The following is a 19,253-nucleotide window of genomic DNA, read 5'->3' on the forward strand; positions in this document are numbered from 1 at the left end:
GAGGGACTCATTTACTATTTTCAATAGGGAATCACCAACTTTATTCCAGTTGTCTAATATCATTTTGAGTTTAACTCTTACATAATCTCTATTATTTTTTAAGGATTTGCATATATTTTTCAATTCTTCTAAACTTATTTTCCTAAATTTGAAAATGGCCTGAGCTTTTGTGGTTTTATCTACATATTGCACATGGTCAATAGAATCTCTTATGTTCTGTACACTTTCAACAAAAAATTTATTGAACTCATTAGACAAGGTCGTTTCATCACAGTATTTTTTAACGTTAAATATCACATAGTCAATTTGCTTTTTGTTCTGTTTTAATACTAATTGTTTGATCTCATTCCACATTTGTTTTTGATCTTTCGCTTCTAAGATTCTTTTGTTTACGTAGTTCTTTTTCGCTTTAATAACTTCCTTATTGTAATTATTTCTTGCACTTTTGTAATTTATCCAGCTATGGGTTGTACCTATTCTTTTAGTTTCTTGATACAGATCATATTTCATCTTCCTTAGACTCCGGAGATGGGGTTTGTACCAATCATTTATTTTTTCCCCGCATGGAATAACTTTCTTCTTCATAAACATCTTTATTGTTTTTTCGAAGCTTTCGTCAAATACTTTAGCACCACTGTGCACATCATCATTTGACAAGGTTAGCTTTTGCCTGCCTAACTCGTGAGCAAATTTGGTTTTATCATATTTAAAATATATTATTTCTTCAAATGTTGTACTACGCTCAGTTTTCTTAAAGTTTATATGGAATTCAATGAGCTCGTGATCTGATATTTTTAGGTAATTCTTTACCCTCACGTCTATTGCTTGAATGTTGCTAATTATATAGTCTATTAGAGTTTTCGAGTAACTGGTTACGCGGGTATGTTCTTTCACATGTTGCTTTAGACCATTGTCATTCAAAAAACTTTCAATATTTCTTTTATACGTTCCTCGCTTATTCCAGTCAATGTTAAAATCTCCTGCTATCATTATATTGCCTGACCACTCCATTATTTCTTCAATTTTTTCGTGAAAAATTTCACAGAATTCCTTTTCGGAGCTACTGGGTGATCTATACACAGCCACAATAATTAAGTCAATATTTCCACGCTTGCATCTACATGCTAACAGCCACATCTTTGATTGGATCGAGTGTTCTAGTACCTTTGTAACTTTCCAATTGCTTTTATAATATAATGTCACTCCTCCGGTATGTATGGAATTAGATACACAACTTTCGCTTTTGTACCCCGGTAAATTTATTTCGTTTTCTTCGATACAAGCCGTCATATGTGTTTCAGTTAGAATAAGAAAATCCATTTCACTGCTGCCAATTAGAATTTCTATATGCTCGAGATAAGCCCTTGTATGTTTGTGCAAATTCCACTAACATTTGCTAATTGCTAATAACCTATTCTTTTCTTTTTTGCATCGAGCTTATTCAAATAAACTGGACACAACTTACTGGTAGTTACATGACTTTCGTTGAGTCCAAGCTTCAGCTTCCCATTTGCCCTTACACAGTTAATACATTTATTTACTTTTTCTTTATCACACTCATTTGTTTTATGTTTCGCCAAGCATTTCAGGCACACTTCATCATTTTTACATTCTGCAGCCTTGTGGTTGAATCCACGACATTTATAGCAACATATCACATCAACACCATCATATACATTACACCTATCCCATCCGACATTAATCTTTTCATTAGTTAGGACCTTTGGAAACGATTCGACATCGGTCTCAATTGATTCATTGTAGTATTTATTATTACCTTTTTTTTATTTCATACGTCGTTACGTACTTTAAGTGGCTTTTTTCGAGTATGCCGTTTTGCATTCTTAATTTTTCAATTAGCTCTGTCTCCTCATGTTTAAAGTTCATACGTGAGATTACAAACCTGGGGTTTATTCTACTTGGAACTTTAACTTCATAATCATCACCGATATTTTGTTGTAGTGCACATTTAATTTTTTCCCACTCAGTGTTATCTTCGCTTTCTATAATTACAACGTCGTTTTGTTTATTTTCTATATTCGAAACCTTAAGTTGCTTTGGATCCACCTTTTTATTCAAATCTTCTTTTATCACATTTTTGATTTGACTTAGGCTTAAGAATTATTGGCATACTTTTTTTCATTTTAGGTAAAACCAGGTTTTTCGAACTACCTTTTAACACATCTGAAAATGATCTCTGGCAACTTTGGTTGTTTACAATTTTCTTTACTTCACCACATATTTCTTTATTTTCTTTCTTACTGTTCTCTAACTCTGCAGATTTTTTCGCTTTGCAGCTTAAAGCTTTCGGCCAGATCACATAAGCTTTTCATTTCTTTCACACTTTTCTCACACGATTCTTGTGCATTTTGCATTGACTGCATTCTCACTGTGTACCGATTCTCAATTGCTTCAAGCAGCTTTTTAATTTTATTTTCATTGTTTTGTATAGCATCTTCGAAATCTTGCTTATACTCTCTTAAATAGCGACCATTTGTTTTTACCGTTTCTTGCACTTCTCTTATCACCATATCAACATTATGTATGTACATAAGGCAATTTTCACAAATAAAATTAACCATTTTATTTGTATCAATAATGCCACTAGAGTACTGATCCAAATCCGAACATTTCGTTGACACATGATAAACCTTTTCACAAACACCGGCACATCTTATTCCCGTCTCTCCCCGTATTGCATTTCTGCATTTACTACACTTAGAGGTTCATCACAGTTCATGATGTGATTGGAGTTCCATTTGTTTGCGCGAAGACCAGAACCGCTCCGCTGAAGCCTCTTAAGAGGCCGCGCCTTGAACTACATTAGCTGGCTAATAGCTTTGTATGTAGTCATGAGCGTTTCTTTATCTTTTCCCCATGTACTGCCAGTGAGGGATTTGAGGATTTTGTTACGGCTCTGAATTCTCGGAACAATAGTGGCTGCGTGCTCACCAAAATGTAGATCCTGATCAAACGTCACAGCCAAGATTTTGGGGTGTGGGACAGTCGGTAGCGTAGTGCCATCGACGTGGATGTTCAAAATGGTCGACATTTGGGACGTCTATGTTGTAAATAAGGTCGCGGAAGTATTAGTCGGTGACAATGCCAGGTTTCGCGAGGCGAAAAAACTGGAGAGATCAGGGAGATAGCCGTTTATTTTATTGCATAGCTCATCGATCTCTGGGCCTGGGCCTGTGGCCATTATTGTGCAGTCATCGGCGTAGGAAAGGATTGTGACTCCTTCCGGTGGTGAAGGTAGCTTAGATATGTAGAAATTAAACAAAAGCGGGGATAGGACACCACCCTGTGGCACCCCTTGTTTATTTCTTCTTGGTTTTGATATTTAATTTCTAAATTGCACCGATGCCTGCCGCCCACCCAGATAATTTGCGGTCCACCTTTTAAGACATGGGGGAAGGGTGGACCCTTCCAGGTCTTGCAGTAACGTGCCATGGTTGACCGTATCAAAAGCTTTTTATAGGTGTAGCGCAACGAGTACTGTTCTATGGTGGGGGTTTTGATTTAAACCGCAATTTATCTGGGTGCTGATGGCATTTAGCGCGGTGGTGGTGCTATGGAGTTTTCTGAAGCCATGCTGATGACAGGCTAGCTGCAAATTTGCTTTGAAGTAGGGGAGCAAAATGGCTTCAAGCGTCTTGGCTACTGGCGATAGGAGAGATATCGGGCAATATGACTCTCCTATGTTAGCTGGTTTCCCAGTCTTTAGTAGCGGGACCACCTTGGCCATTTTCCATTTTTCGGGAATGACAAACGTGGAAAGAGACAGGTTGAAGACATGTGCTAAATATTTGAAACCCTCTTTCCCTAGACTTTTAAGCATCGGCATGGCTATGCCGTCTGGGCCCACTGCTTTGGATGGTTTAGGATGACCGATGGCATCCTCAACCTCTTTTGCGGTGATGGTAATTGGTGACGCGCTGAATTTATGTTTATGTGTGTGTCTATTGGCCCTCCGTCTATCTTTGTCGACCGTAGAATGCATTATATATTGTCGGCAGAAAGCGCTCGCGCATTTTTTCGTATCCGACAGCACTTTATCGCCAAAGGCGATGGAAACTTTGTCATTGTGCCTAGACGGATTCGATAGGGACTTTACGGTGGACCAAAGTTTGCCTACACCGGCATAGAGGTTACAACCGCTTGGGTGCTCCTCCCCTTTCCCCCTTTTGTGTTCATCCACAAGCAATCTCATGCGTTGGTTTATATCCCTTATTTGGGGGTCGCCGGGATCGAGCTGTCTTATAAGGTCACGTTCTCTCGCTAAATTTGCGGCCTCCGCCGGGAAATGGGGCCGGATTTCGGAAATTCTACCGGCGGGAATGAAACGAGCCGAGGCGGATTCAATGACCTTGCGGAAAGCACGCTTCCCTTGGCGGGCATCAGTCGGGATAGGGAGGGCAGCGAGGCGGCTGACTGTAAAGGATTTGTATGCGTCCCACTTTCCTTTTTTAAAGTTTATGCAAGTGCGTTTTTCTTTGACGATGAAGTCGGCGGTGCGCTTGAGCGAAATAAGTATAGGCAGGTGGTTGGATGCCAATGTTACCTTCGGCTGCCAGTTGACGCAGTTTACGAGTTCTGCGCTCACGATTGAAATATCCGGCGAACTATGACAGCTTCCTACCATACGTGTGGGAGCGTCTCCGTTTATTGTGCAGAACGTCGTTTCTTCTATTTGATCCGCCAACATCTCACCCCTACTGTCCTCTCGCAAGGCTGAATGCCATAGATCGTGATGGGCATTGAAATCGCCTAAGATAATGGGATTGTTGCCAGTGAGTAAGGCGCTGACATTAGGGCGGTATCCACTGGGCCACAGGTGGCAGAAGGGATGTAGATGTTGATGATTTCCAGGTTTGCATCGCCTGACCGGACAGATAAGCCTTGACGTTCTAAGACGCTGTTCCTGCGGTCGATGTTGGGATCAAATATATGATATTGCACAGAGTGGTGTATGATAAACGTGAGGCCGCCTCCATTTCCGCTCTCGCGATCTTTTCTGTGGACATTATTCCCAGAACAGGTCTGCAGTGCAGATCTTGCTGTGAGTTTAGTCTCTTGAATCGCAGCAATGCGGATGTTGTGCAGCTTCATGAAATCGACTATCTCCGTGATCTTCCCAGTTAAACCATTACAGTTTAACTGCAGAATTCTGAAGTGCATAGGGGGAGACGTCGTCACTCTGGGAGTAAGTGACGGGTGACTACGCCTGGGTTGTGGAAGGCTAGAACGCAACTGCTGTTGTGGCCCTGGGACTGGACGTCCTTGGGTAAGCATTGGGGTACCCGGTGTATTTGGGTATGCGGCCTGGCAACATGGCGCAATGAAACCCGTCGAGGGGTTGCCGTCGCGGAGACCAGAACATCTAGGAAAGTGGCACCGTCCATGGCAGGAGTTGCATTGGGCGGATGTCGGAAACATATATATTCTGGCAAACGGTGCAAAGGGACTAAGAGTCTGTCCTGACCTACACAATTGCTGCCGGGATAGAGGGGGAGATGACGGGGTAGGGGCTGATGCTCGGCATTGCTCCCGACTCTACTACAGAGATTGTAGGTATGAGTGCGAGCAGCCGTATGAGTTGGTGGTGCCGTGGGGCGCGAGCAGCAGCGGGTACTTGTTGTGGCTTGCTGAGCAGCGGGGCTGCTGGAAGGTAGTGGGGGCGCTAAGGCGCAGACTACGCGACGTCCTAGGGCGTGAACAGCAAGGAGCCACAAAAGATTTATAGAAGTTACGTGGACGTCTGGTTTTGGGATCTAGCCCAGAACAACCTGTCCGATGCAACCATCCATTACACGAGACACACTGGCAAGAGTATGACCATCCTAAAAAGAATATTTTCTGGCAGATGCAGCAAAACCATTTCTCAGGACCGGGGTCAGGAGACGGACCCAGATTGGGTTCGATACCTTCCCGGAGCAAGAGAATATGGAGCAGTCCCGCTGCAAGGAGCTGCTGGGAGGATGACAATTTGTCGGAGGGACGTAACAAATTAAATGGGGTTACACTGAAATGACAGTCCTTGGTCGGGAAAAATCCCGAGTCGCTCCGGTACATAGAACCGACTGCCTTGGGAAGCGTGTCCGTCCGTCCGTCCGTTAACACGATGACTTGAGTAAATATTGAGATATCTTCACACGAGCTTATCTGGACCCAGAATAGATTGGTATTGAAAATGAGCGAAATCGGATGATAACCACGCCCACTTTTTATATATATAAAATTTTGGAAAACACAAAAATCCTGATTATTTAGTAAATAATACACCTAGAATGTTGAAATTTGACATGTGGGCTGATATTGAGACTTGATAAAAATTAAAAAAAATTTTTTCAAATGGGTGTGGCACCGCCCACTTGTGATAAAAACAAATTTAGAAATATTAATCATAAATCAAAAATCGTTAAACCTATCGTAACAAAATTCGGCAGAGAGGTTGCCTTTGCTATAGAGAATGCTTTGAAGAAAAATTAACGAAATCGGTTAAGGGCCACACCCACTTTTATATAAAAGATTTTTAAAAGGGCCGTGGACGAATAAAATAAGCCATATCTTTGCAAAAAAGAGCTTTATATTAATGGCATTTCATTTCCCAAGTGGATTTATAACAATAAATAGGAAAAACTTCAAATTTAAAAAAATGGGCGTGGCACCGCCCCTTTTATGACTAAGCAATTTTCTATGTTTCCGGAGCCATAACTCGAAGAAAAATTAGTTCAGAATAGAACCATATGTATATGTATTATTGCGCAACCTTGTAACAAAATTAACGGATCGTAATAAAATTGTGTACACAAATTTTCCCTATGGCTGGAAATATTTCTAGAAAAAATGGGCGAGATCGGTTAAAGACCACACCCATTTTTACATAAAAGATTTTTAAAAGGATCGTAGACGAAAATAATAAGCTATAACTTAGCAAAAAAATAGTTTTGAATCAATGATATTTCACTTATCAAGTTTTATTGTAAGAGGAAATGGGGAGACATTTTTTTTTTAAACGGGCGGTGCCACGTGTTATGTAGAAAAGTAATTTATCTGAAATGAAATGTACAATTGAAGCTCACGCTGAGTATATAATGTTCGGCTACACCCGAACTTAGCCTTCCTTACTTGTTTTTATTTTTTTTATTTCCCGATTTTAAATAAATTTTTTTTGAAATTTTGCTTCTTCATTCCTTTGACTTATCTTCTTTTTTCTATATTTTCCACTTAAAATCAAATTTACAAATCTATGAGTAGTAACTGTTTTAAAATATTGTAACGAATTTACTTGCAAATCCTCTTATTTGCAACCCTCTGCTAAGTTCGAATCACTAAACTGTTGAATAAATAACTCCAATATTGAATAATGGAAAAATGGCCTTTATTAAAGTACTTCACAATAACACTTATACTTTGCAACGAATAGCTTGCTTAAAACTGATTTCTCGCCTCTACTGTCGCGCATTTTATACTTTCTGATTTCTCATTGCATACTTCTAGGCTTTTCCATTCCAGAACTTACTAGTTAGTTATCGCTACAAAATCGCCAGCCACAACTACGTTTATAACTTCTCATTTGAGTAATACTTGCACAAATTATTGCCCTCTCTTGTGACAACTCAGATAAGATATATGCATGATCGTCTCGATCAGACAAATCTCTCGATCTAAACGCTGCTAGCCTCTCCAAATGAACCACTTTCATTTTGGTTCGTGGTTTGCCAATGGTTTGTATGCGGTACACTACATCCTTGATCCGTTTTACAACTTTGTATGGGCCTTCCCAGTTACACTGCAATTTCGGGGACAAACCTTTTTTCCGTTGTGGGTTCTATAGCAGCACCAAATTCCTTCCTGAAACCCTTCCGAATTAATTGCTTTATCGTACCTCGCTTTCATCTTGTCACTCATAATCTTTGCTCGTTGCCTTACCAGATCGTGTATCTCTCTCAGCTTTTCTTCCAAGACACCAGTGGATTTCTTGACACTCCTCTCCGCATCGGCATCTATCCCATACTTCAAATCAGCTGGCAGTCGAAGGTCATTGCCAAAAATTACCTTTGCGGGAGTTTGGCCCGTTGTCTCATGTACTGACGATCGGTAGGCCATCAAGAATAATGATATGTGTGTATCCCAGTCCTTATGGTACTTGTCTACTACTTTCCTTAAATGCTCCTCCAACGTTCTATTGAAACGTTCCACCATACCATCGGACTGAGGATGCAATGCAGTTGTCCATGTTTTCCGAATGCCCAACTTCTTGCACATTTCTTGGAACACAGCTGATTCAAAATTCCTGCCTTGGTCAGAATGTAACTCCATTGTACACCATACCTTGCAACCCATTCGTTTGTAACCACTTCTGCTACTGTTTCTGCTTCTTGGTTTGGGATTGGGTATACCTCTGGCCATTTACTGAAATAATCCATAACCACCAGTACGTATTTGTTTCCGCGGTTGCTAGTAGGAAATGGACCTGCGACATCCATGGCGATCCTTTCAAATGGTGCACCTGAAATATACTGCTTCATCTGGCCATGACTTCGTGTTTTGGGCCCTTTCGCTCTGTTGTATACCTCGCAGTTGGCAATCCACTCGGTGACCGACTGACGGCAACCAACCCAATAGAATCTGCTTAATTTTCTCGAGCGTCTTTGTGATTCCAAGATGACCTCCACTTGGACCATTATGCAGCTCGCTGAGCACGTCAGGAATCCTCTTTCTGTGAACAACTATCAGTTTCTTCTTGCATTGACCATCCTCACTCTCCCATACTCGATGAAGGCAACCGGATATCAATTCTAAACTGTTCAACTGTGCCCAATATAACTTCGCAATGGGACTCTCTGCTAACATCTCTTCTCTGCTTGGTCTTTCGTTTCGTTCGAGCCCTTGCATAACATGTAACAGATCTGTATCTTCTAGCTGACACTTTCTTAGTTGTTCCTTGTCCCATTCATCCGTACACGTTATAGTCATTAGCCGGCCATCTATAATGACTTCTTTAGCCTCGGCCTTTGAACAGTGCTTGCATTCCAAACTACATGGTCTTCGTGACGTTGCATCAGCATTTCCATGGGTACTACCTTTTCGATGCTCAATGGAAAAGGCATAGCTTTGTAGTCGGTCGATCCACCGTGCCAATTGTCCTTCCGTATTACGGAACTGCAGAAGCCATTTCAACGCTGCGTGATCTGTCCTGACACGGAATCGCTGGCCGTAGCGGTATTTGTGAAAATGTTTAATGCACTCTACTAATGCCAACAGCTCTCTCCGCGTAACGCAGTAGTTCCTCTCTGGTTTTCCAATCGAACGGCTGTAATATGCCACTACCTTCTCCAATTACCTCGGTGTCCTCTCCCGTTGCTGTACGTAATCTTGCTCCAAGCAATGGTCTTGTCCTTTTGTTGACTAAATCCGCTCGAATAATGGAATGGGATGCACCCGTATCTACAGTCAGTAAACGTTCCTTTCTATCCACATGTCCTCCGACAGTAAGATTGCTTGACCTTCTTCCAATTTGTGAGATAGAGATTATGGGGCATTCAATTGAGGGAGCCAGCTGTCGCCCCTTGCGGCTGACTCGCTTTATTTAACGATTGAGTGGATTTTGCGATTTGATCCTCTCCTTCAGCTCTGCGTTTACGACCACTCACATTGCTGGAACTGTTAGGATTGGTACTGCAATAACGTGCAATGTGCCCTGGCTTTCCACATTTGAAGCATTTGACGGCACCATCGTTTTTCTGCTGCGTTCCTTTTAATTTTAATGCTTCCAAAATTGTGTCTACCCAGTCTGGCCTTTCCACTTCCACGCGATGAGCTTTGTATGTGGGCTTACTCAAAAGTGACGCTGTTTCCTGAGTCAGCGCATGGGATACCGTTTCTGCAAATGTTGGCTTTGGGTTTGCATATGTGGCTCGCTTCGTTTCGACGTCCCGTATGCCATTTATAAAGCTCTGAATTTTTACCCTTTCTGTGTATTCCACGGGTGCGTCGGCATTCGCCAAATGTGCAAGCCTTTCGACATCTGACGCAAACTCCAGCAAAGTCTCATTAGCTTTTTTGTAGCGGTTTTGCAACTCTATTTGGTGTATCTGCTTCCTGTGTTCGCTTCCGTATCGCCGTTCTACAGCAGCCATCAATGCGTCGCAACTGTTCCGTTCGTACTCTGGAATAGTCTGTAAGATTTCGGCAGCTGGTCCTTTCAATGCTACGAAGAGTCAGCAACTTTATCTTCAGCATTCCAGTTGTTCACTGCTGCGGTCTTCTCAAATTGTAGCTTAAAGACCTGGAAAGGAACAGAACCGTCAAAAGATGGTGTTTTTACCTTTGGATTACTCGTTGAAACTGCTGGGCGATTCAGTTGCAACTGCTCGATACGTCCTCTCAAAGCATCCACCTTGGCCTTGATTTTTTCCTCAAACTGTAAAATTTTTGTATCTTGCGCCTCCAACTTCGAGGAAATACGTCCTTCTTGCTCTTCCAGTTGAGCAGAGATCTGCGATGATATCTGTGCTGAAATTTGCGCCGAAATTTCGGATATTCGAGCCTCTTGTGCTTCAATCTTCGCTGTTATACGGTTCTCCTGCGATTCCAGCTGAGTTTCCATCTTGGATGTTATGCGTGTCTCTTGCGATTCCAGTTGAGATGAAATACTTGTCTTCTGTTCTTCCAGTTGAGTTGACATGTTGGTGGATATTTGTGATGACATTTCGGACATTTGTGCCGATATTGCAGCCAATATCATGATCAGGTCTGTGTTCGCCATTGTCTGCGGTGTTTCTTCCATTTTTGTTATTTCCTCGCCATCGAGACGAAAGTCATACTCTTCCACATCAATTCCTTCTGCTTCCATTGCCTCTCGTAGCCGTGCCTGAAGTTCAAGTTTAACGCCGCTTGTATTCAATCCACGGCTCTCCAACTTCTTCTTCAGTTGCTGGATCTTCAATTCACTGAACTTTGCCATGTCCTTGTTGTCCTCTGGAATTTATTCAACAATCCCACTTCTGAAACCAATTGTAACGAATTTACTTGCAAATCCTCTTATTTGCAACTCTCTGCTAAGTTCGAATCACTAAACTGTTGAATAAATAACTCCAATATTGAATAATGGAAAAATGGCCTTTATTAAAGTACTTCAGAATAACACTTATACTTTGCAATGAATAGCTTGCTTAATAACCAAACTGATTGATAGCTCAAATGAAACTGATTTCTCGCCTCTACTGTCGCGCCTTTTATACTTTTTGATTTCTCATTGCATACTTCTAGGTTTTTCCATTCCAGAACTTACTAGTTAGTTATCAGCTACAAAATCGCCAGCCACAACTACGTTTATAACTTCTCATTTGAGTAATACTTGCACAAATTATTGCCCTCTCATGTGACAACTCAGATAAGATATATGCATGTGTTTGTGCATTGCTTCTCCGCTGCTCGCAATTATTGATTCGTTTATGTAGATACATAATGATTGAATTATTGATGTGAATTCACGTCACTGCTTAGCATCGGCCTAGAGATGGCAGTACCCCTCAGTTTTGCTAATATTCGTAACAATATTACTAAGATGTTTCGCCATCTCTTTCATATATTTTTTCTTGTGTACATTTCCAGTTGTAGAAACTTCTATATTTTAACCTTTTCTATATTCATACATATATGTGACCCGATCTATGAAAAGGTGGCTTATGACTCAAAAAAAAAAAAAAGCTGTTTCTCGCAAAAAAAAAAAAAACCGCTGCTAACAGCTGTTTCTCGCAATTTATTTTTTGAGTCATAAGCCACCTTTTCATAGACCGGGTCACATATATATTTTTTTTGTTTAATTCAATAATTTTATACATTTAATTTATTTAATTCCTTCATATCACATCACATCAAAGCTTTCTGTTAAGATAGATTGTTGGGCGAAATTTACAAGGATTTTTACCCTACAGCACACAACTATACCGCATTAGACTTAAGAAAGAACTAGGAGCTGGAAGCTAAGAAAGACTTTAGAAAAGACGAACAAATTTACTTCGTACATTTTTAGTCATATGCATGTATACATATGTATAGTTTTGTATAGGCATTATTATGTATAGAAAAATATTAACATTTTGAAGCTCTCAGTCTTCGAAAAAGTTCCAAAATTCGTATAATTAATTATTTAGCTTGAAAATTCAAAACTTCTTAAATATCAGAAAAAGCGGCTTCGGGATATCCATATAAGCCTTTGGGGCGATTTTGCCTTTGAGCTCCTTCGCTGAAAATTCTTCTCTTCGCTGGTCATAATAGGGGATGTTAGCAAAGCACAGTATTATATCGTCTATAATATTTCGCACTTTAAATTGTTTTTAGCGCGTTAAATTTCTCACGATAAATTTTTACATAAAGAAATACTTTAAGTTTTAAACTTGGATAGGTGAATCTATATTGTAACGAATTTGGTCTCCGCTTATTTTACACCTTCTACTATCGTTCGTATCGTTAAATTGTTGAATAAATAACTCCAATATTGAATAATGCAAAATCGTCTTTATTAGACTACTTTGAAAATACTTCACAATAACACTTATACTTCGCAACCAATAGCGTGCTTAAACCAAACTGATTACTCATGCGTCAGCTTGTGCTGCTTTTATACTCTTCGGTTTCCTCGTTCGCATACTTCTAGGCGTTTCTTCTTCTAGAGTTTACTAGTTCGCTGAAGATTGCATACTTTTGTGAGTATCTCAGAAATATGCATGTGTATGTGTGAGAACTACTTTGCTGATGATTGCATACTTTTGTGAGTATCTCTCCGCTACTGTATGTACATATGTGTAGACATAATGATTGATTTGTTTATGTAGATACAAGTGAATGCTTAGTATCGGCTTAGAGATTATAGTATCCCTTAGTGCTGCTAATATTCGTCACAATATAAACGATTTTAAAGTTCGCGTTTGCGTGACATTAGCAATAAAGTTTAACTTTTCACCAAGACTTGATCCAACATAAAAGACCGATATTGGAAAATTTGGGTCTTATATAGACACGAAATATGTGACGTAATTTTTTTTAGAAGAGGATGGTTGGATAGGAATTATCAAAATATATCTGCAACCTTCACTAAATGCGTTTTTATGGGAAGTTATTTGCCAAGCTTAACCCTTGCATTACTTTATATCTTTTCCATTATACCAACCTTCTTTGCCATTGATTATGGCACAAAATTTGTACATGTTATTTCCTTTTGTGGCAATAACTGAGGATTTGATGAAAACTGATGCGAGTTTGGGCATTGAATTTCTTCAAGCTGTCGCTTTGAACAAAGTTGCGACGATATACTTCGTCACCTACTTTGAACTTCTTTAATCTGCTGCGCAGATTATAGCGCTGAGCTGATTTTTCAAAGACACTCTGAATATTTCTGACCAGGTCAATATGCACGAGTCGGAGCTTGTCTATGCGGTCTATTACATGTATGCTGATGATGTAAAACTTTTTAGGTGTTGTTGTTGTTGTTGTAGCGATAAGGTTGCTCCCCGAAGGCTTTGGGGAGTGTTATCGATGTGATGGTCCTTTGCCGGATACAAATCCGGTACGCTCCGGTACCGTAGCACCATTAAGGTGCTAGCCCGACCATCGCGGGAACGATTTATGTGGCCACATTAAACCTTCAGGCCATTCCCTCCCTCCCTACCCCCAAGTTCCATGAGGAGCTTGGGGTCGCCAGAACCTCGTCTGTTAGTGAAACAGGATTCGCCGAGGATAGGTGAGGTTGGCAATTGGGTTTGGAGAAGCTATATATTGCGCTGGCAACCTGAAAGGTTGCGCTACAGAGCCCCTTGAATCTGGTATTTTAGTCGCCTCTTACGACAGGCATACCTACCGCGGGTATATTCTGATCCCCTAACCCGCTGGGGCAACTTTTTAGGTCTTATGCGTCTATCGACGAACGTCCCTTGCTACAAGCGGATTTAAACTGCCTAGTTACTTGGTGCAACATAAAATCAATACCACTGAACCTCAATAAATGTAAATTCATGTGCCTCTCTCGAATATCTTTGCCAGCAGCCTCTTACGTAATTAATAATTTTTGTCTTCTATCAGAAAACTATTTTGTAGACTTGGGAGTCACGATAGATGCTAAACTTAGTTTCAACCTTCATATTAATGGTTCTGTCAATAAGGCTAGAGGTGTTCTTTCATTCGTGAAACGGTAGTCCAAAGAATTTAGTGATCCTTATGTAACTAAAGCTCTTTTCATCACTTTAGTTAGACCGATACTAAAATACGCATTAATAGTCTGGAATCCACAATATTGGGTTCATGCAGATAGACTTGAATCAATACAAAAGCAATTTCTACTTTTCTCTTTAAGGCATTTTCAGTGGGACTCTGCGTATAATCTTCCACGTTATACTAGTCGGTTGAAGCTTGCCAATCTTCCAACTCTCGCTAGTCGTAGAGAAATGCTAGCTGTTATATTTATGGCTAAACTCCTGAACGGATGGATTTTTAGTCCAATTCTTTTGAACGAAGTAAAAGTTTACGTCCCATCACGGGTGTCAAGACATTACAAACCTCTTCTTTTGAGGCAGTGTAGAACTAATTTCGAATTAAATGAACATTTTCGGTGTTTGTGACATGATTTTAACACTCATTCTAATTTATTTGATATATTTTTTACCATAAAGAAAACTGTCCTATCCCTATCCTATCTTAACTCTTAACAAAAAAAAAAAATCAATTATATGTATAATTTCTAACTGTTATCTAATTTCTAACTGTTATGTATAGTACTCAGTTGATGATTTTTATTCTGTAGCTGATTTTTATTCGACGCTTAACAAACCTCCGCCTATCAACAACTCGGCAAAAACAAATCCGTGCGTCATGCGGATGCGCCCCTCGCGACGGTCGGACGGGCTTTGGAGGGTATTAATCCGTTGGGTATTATTATTATTTACTTGAGGCTTATTGAGTGGTTGTGAAGTTTGTATGATTGTGTTGGCAGTTTTGGTAGTCGATGTTTGCAGGGGGAAATAGGACGTTCTTCAACCAAATTCTGAGATAGGTTGTTTTTAAGCAATCTCTGAAAAAGGGCGTCATTCAAGCGTTTTCTGAGATAGGGCGTTGCCAAAACGGCAACCGAGAAAGGGTAATATTCCACTAAGCACTCCATATAGTATAATAGGCTTAAACCGAACTTGAATTTATTGACCTGTATAATTATTATTTTTTGTATTCTTTTCACAGACTCTTGGAAAACTCTCGCCATTATCACTTAAAGTCACATTTCGGCAATTAGAGCTGGGTTCCAAATTGTTGCTCCCACAATGCTTAAAAATGGAGTATCGAATGGTAGTTCGCCATTTGGAAAACAGCGACTTCAAGGAAGGTGTACGCGCGCTCCTTATTGATAAGGACCAAAAACCAAAATGGAATCCTCCCACTTTGGAAGCGGTGACTCAAGAACGTGTTGAGTCATTCTTTGAAAAACTTCCAGATACCGAAGAGCTGAAATTGTGATCAGCACTTTAGTTGGAATCGTTCATAAGCTTAAAAAGTAAATTTCTTTACAACTTTGAAATTTTATTTTATTATTTTAGTTACACTTTTCTTTACAAATATGTATTTCCATTTAATTTACTATGTAAAATTTATTCGGGCTTTTCAAAACTATAGTTTCGGGATTGAACAAAGAACATTAATTGAGAAGCTCCATATCGAAACGCAACAATTGCAACCGAACAGTTTCGAGAAAATGTAATAAGAAATGTAGTGTCTTAGTACAAGTACAAATTATTACGTAAATTTTTAGTAAGTTTAACCAATTTTCTTTTAATTTTTCACTTGGGACCGCGACCTAGAAGATATTGGCAAGGAGAATATGATTATATAAAAATTCGTGTTTTGATATGGGACTCCTCAATTGCAATTGATAATGCATTTTTAGAACTTTTAGAATTGAGGAGTCGCGTGCGAAAAGGGAACTTCTTTGAAAATTAGGATTTGAGATTTTCGTGTTTCAAACATTTGAGCTACCAGAGCTTTTTTGTAGTGTTTGAAATATTTTCTGATTATATATGTGGGATTGACAGACGGACGTAGGACAACTAGAAGCGGACATACCTTTTAATTATACACTGCACTAATTGCATCCCTGCAATTGTTAGACCGGCAACCCGAACTAGACGAAGAGAGCCTAACACAAGTTAGTTAAAAGAGACGAACGACAATCAAGTTTGAAGTGCGGTACTGACAACACGTATATGAAAGTATATGTAAATGTAATAAACGCTAATATACACGCTCTAGTAATTAACCGAGTTTTAATTGGAACCCTAGACAAAGAAATCCCACAATTGGGGGCTCGCCCGGAATTTTTTACAGTCGTTATACAAGTTAAAAAAGTTTTTCTAAAATAAAATCGGTGCAATCGTTAAATTGCTGCATAAATTAGAAACGCGAACGTGTATGTATGCACATATTATATGGGCGCACTGTAACAAGGGCAGAGGTAAATCGCAACGCACATAGCAGAAGGAGAAAAGTACCGCATCTTCGATTGTGTAAAAAGCATCAACTTTTACACAGAAAACTTGGGAAAATCGTGGTGTGTAAGTAAATGCAAATTAAACCACCCGAAATAAGAGCCAGAAAAATAACGGAACGAAGAAACGGTTATACCGTGGCAAATAACGGCGTCATTCAGTGGAGATCTCGTTAGAGCAGTAGCAGAGCGCAGCCAAGCCTCAGTTGCGCGAAACAGCAAGAGTAAGCAGCGAACATTAAAATTCTGTCAGCAGCAGCAGAGAAAGATCAAACAATTGGTATAAGTTGCAATTTGAATAAGTTTGAAATTCAATTGCGTTTGGCAGAATTGTCTGCGAGTTGATAGCGAGGAAGGTTTGATCTAAGTTTTACTGCAGTGTGTATTGGAAATTGTGGCGTCGACAGAGGTTCGATAGTGAGAACAGTTGAGCTGGCACATTGTGTTCCAGGTAACGAAGGGTTACGATTGCAGTGGAAGAGTGGAAGTAAAGCAGAGCTGAGGTCAGTTAATGCGTGTTTGAGTGAAACAGAACGAAGGCGTTTGAAACAGTAGTTGGCTACAGCGACGTTACAGGCGAGATCAAACTAAATGCAGTTGTTCGAGTTATTTGCAGATAAGTTGTTATAAATATATGTACGTTTTGTGTAATACATGTATGTGCACTGTTCGATATTTCTGGTGAGCAAAGTTAAATTGGAGTTTGTATGTCTGATGACGTTTTAGACACATTCTGTCTTGAGTAAAATAATTCGATTGATTAAAATAATCATACATAATTTCGACAGTTTAGAAATTAAATCTTAATTGCAAAATAAGTACATTGAGCTTCAGTTCAGAAAAAGCCACTATTTGAGCAAAATAAATTTTGACCGCGTTTAAATATACTAATTACATTTTGTAAATTTAGGCTGAAATAAAACAAACATTCAAGCAATTTGATTGCACTGTATCAAACTAGAGCTGTCGAATAGTTTTTAGTTGAGTGAAAAAAAAAAACATTTCTGTTTAAGTTTGTCTAAAAGTAAAGCGAAAAAAAAATTTACTTCTCAAAGTTATTTTTGAAATCGATTCAAAACAAATTCATTCAAGAGTTGAATTTTAAATTAATAAACACTCAGATTTTCTTGTAAACCTTTGACTTAAGAAAATAAAGGAAACATTTACTGGTTTTCCACTTTGTACGTAAATTTACACTGCGATTTACGCGGAAATAGTTCACAAAACCTGTCTACAGGAAATTCTGAGTACAACCAATATATTGACAAGAAATAAAATCTTTTTTTGTGATTTTAAGTATTGATACAATTTGAATACATAATATACCTCTTGCGTTGTAAACCATATTTATTGTAAGACGTCGACATGGACGTAAACGAAATTTTAGCATTGAACTTGAACGGTCTTAGGGAAAAACTAACATCGTTAGGACTATCAACTAGGGGACGTAAACGTGAACTCCAAGATACGCTTTTAGAACACTTCGGCCTTTCCAGAGAAGAAGGTGATGATAGTTCAGATTCGGATGGAAGTTTTCAGAATAGGTTGAACAATGCGACTCATAGCTATTTTAGTCTTCGAGACATTGAGGATACCCTGTCTTCGTTTTCAGGGTGTGGGCAACCTGACATTAATCAGTGGTTGCAAGAGTTTGAGAGTAATGCAGCTGTTGTTAATTGGAATGACCTGCAAAAATTTATTTATGGAAAACAACTCCTTAAAGGTGCGGCAAAAATATTTGTTAGGAGTCAGAGAGAAATTAAGGATTGGAACTCGTTAAAGTCCATCCTTAAAGAAGAGTTTGAAGTTAAGCTTAGTGCAAATGAAATCCATCGCCGATTAAAGAACAGACGTAAGAGGGCAAATGAAAGCTTTCTAGAATATTTGTACTCGCTGATGGAAATTGCAAGCATGCTAGATATGGATGATGCCAGTATCATTGAATATTTTATTGAGGGTATACCCGATACGAGATCCAATAAACAAATTCTTTACCAAGCTCTCACTATAGCTGATTTAAAAGAGAACTTGCGCGTATATGAAAAATGTCATGGACAATTCCAAAGTTTAGGTAGTAGAGCGGTTCCACAACCACCTCAAGGAAAAAATACAGACAAAAGTGAAACCCACGGCAGCAAAGCGTGTTTTAAGTGTGGAAAAGTAGGGCATCTGGCTAGGCATTGCACTCGTTCGGCTGTTCGGTGCTTTAAGTGTAGTCAAGTTGGTCATAAAGCCAATGATTGTAAGCAGCAGACATCGCGTACTGAAGAAAACAGCGAAAACAAGAAGGTTCATGTAGTTACCGACGACAAAGAACAAGCAAATATTAAGCCAGTTGCGCGAGATACATGCCTATTTAGAGATTTAGAAATCAACGGGCACACATTTTCAGCTCTTTTAGACACGGGTAGTGACATTTGCGCGATAAGATACGACACTCTAGTGAACATTGGATATGTTGATCTACAACCAAAAATTAAAACCTTGTATGGCATCGGTAACAAAATGATTAAAACTATCGGATGTTTCACCGCGCGTATGAGTTTAGATGAAGTCGACATCGAGTTTCATGTCACTAAAGAGAGCGATATTTTGTACGACGCTATCTTGGGTAAAAACATTTTGAGTCAAGTCGATATAGCCATAAATGATGAAGGTGTAAGATTTTTAAAGAAAAGAATTGCAACTCAGGAACTCGATAATAGAGAGAAAACACCAG

The 19,253-nt window shown here is 39.5% G+C and overlaps 1 protein-coding gene across 6 annotated transcripts in view; it reads left to right on the forward strand.

Moving 5' to 3' along the window:
* Hibch (3-hydroxyisobutyryl-CoA hydrolase) overlaps positions 1-19,253 on the forward strand; it is a 154,464-nt gene that overhangs the window by 33,219 nt on the left and 101,992 nt on the right. For 3 of the 6 annotated variants that reach the window (XM_067762566.1, XM_067762567.1, XM_067762568.1), the window contains exon 3: positions 15,238-15,547. The exons of 1 other annotated variant lie outside the window; for it this stretch is intronic. In XM_067762566.1, coding sequence (XP_067618667.1) covers positions 15,238-15,510 — 273 coding nt within the window. In that variant the 3' untranslated portion in view covers positions 15,511-15,547. Of the gene's footprint in view, positions 1-15,237; positions 15,931-19,253 lie in introns of those variants that run through there. 2 more of the 6 variants (XM_067762565.1, XM_067762569.1) reach the window with 1 other exon arrangement.

This window comes from Eurosta solidaginis, chromosome 1 (assembly GCF_040869045.1).
Source record: "Eurosta solidaginis isolate ZX-2024a chromosome 1, ASM4086904v1, whole genome shotgun sequence".
Taxonomy (NCBI): domain Eukaryota; kingdom Metazoa; phylum Arthropoda; class Insecta; order Diptera; family Tephritidae; genus Eurosta; species Eurosta solidaginis.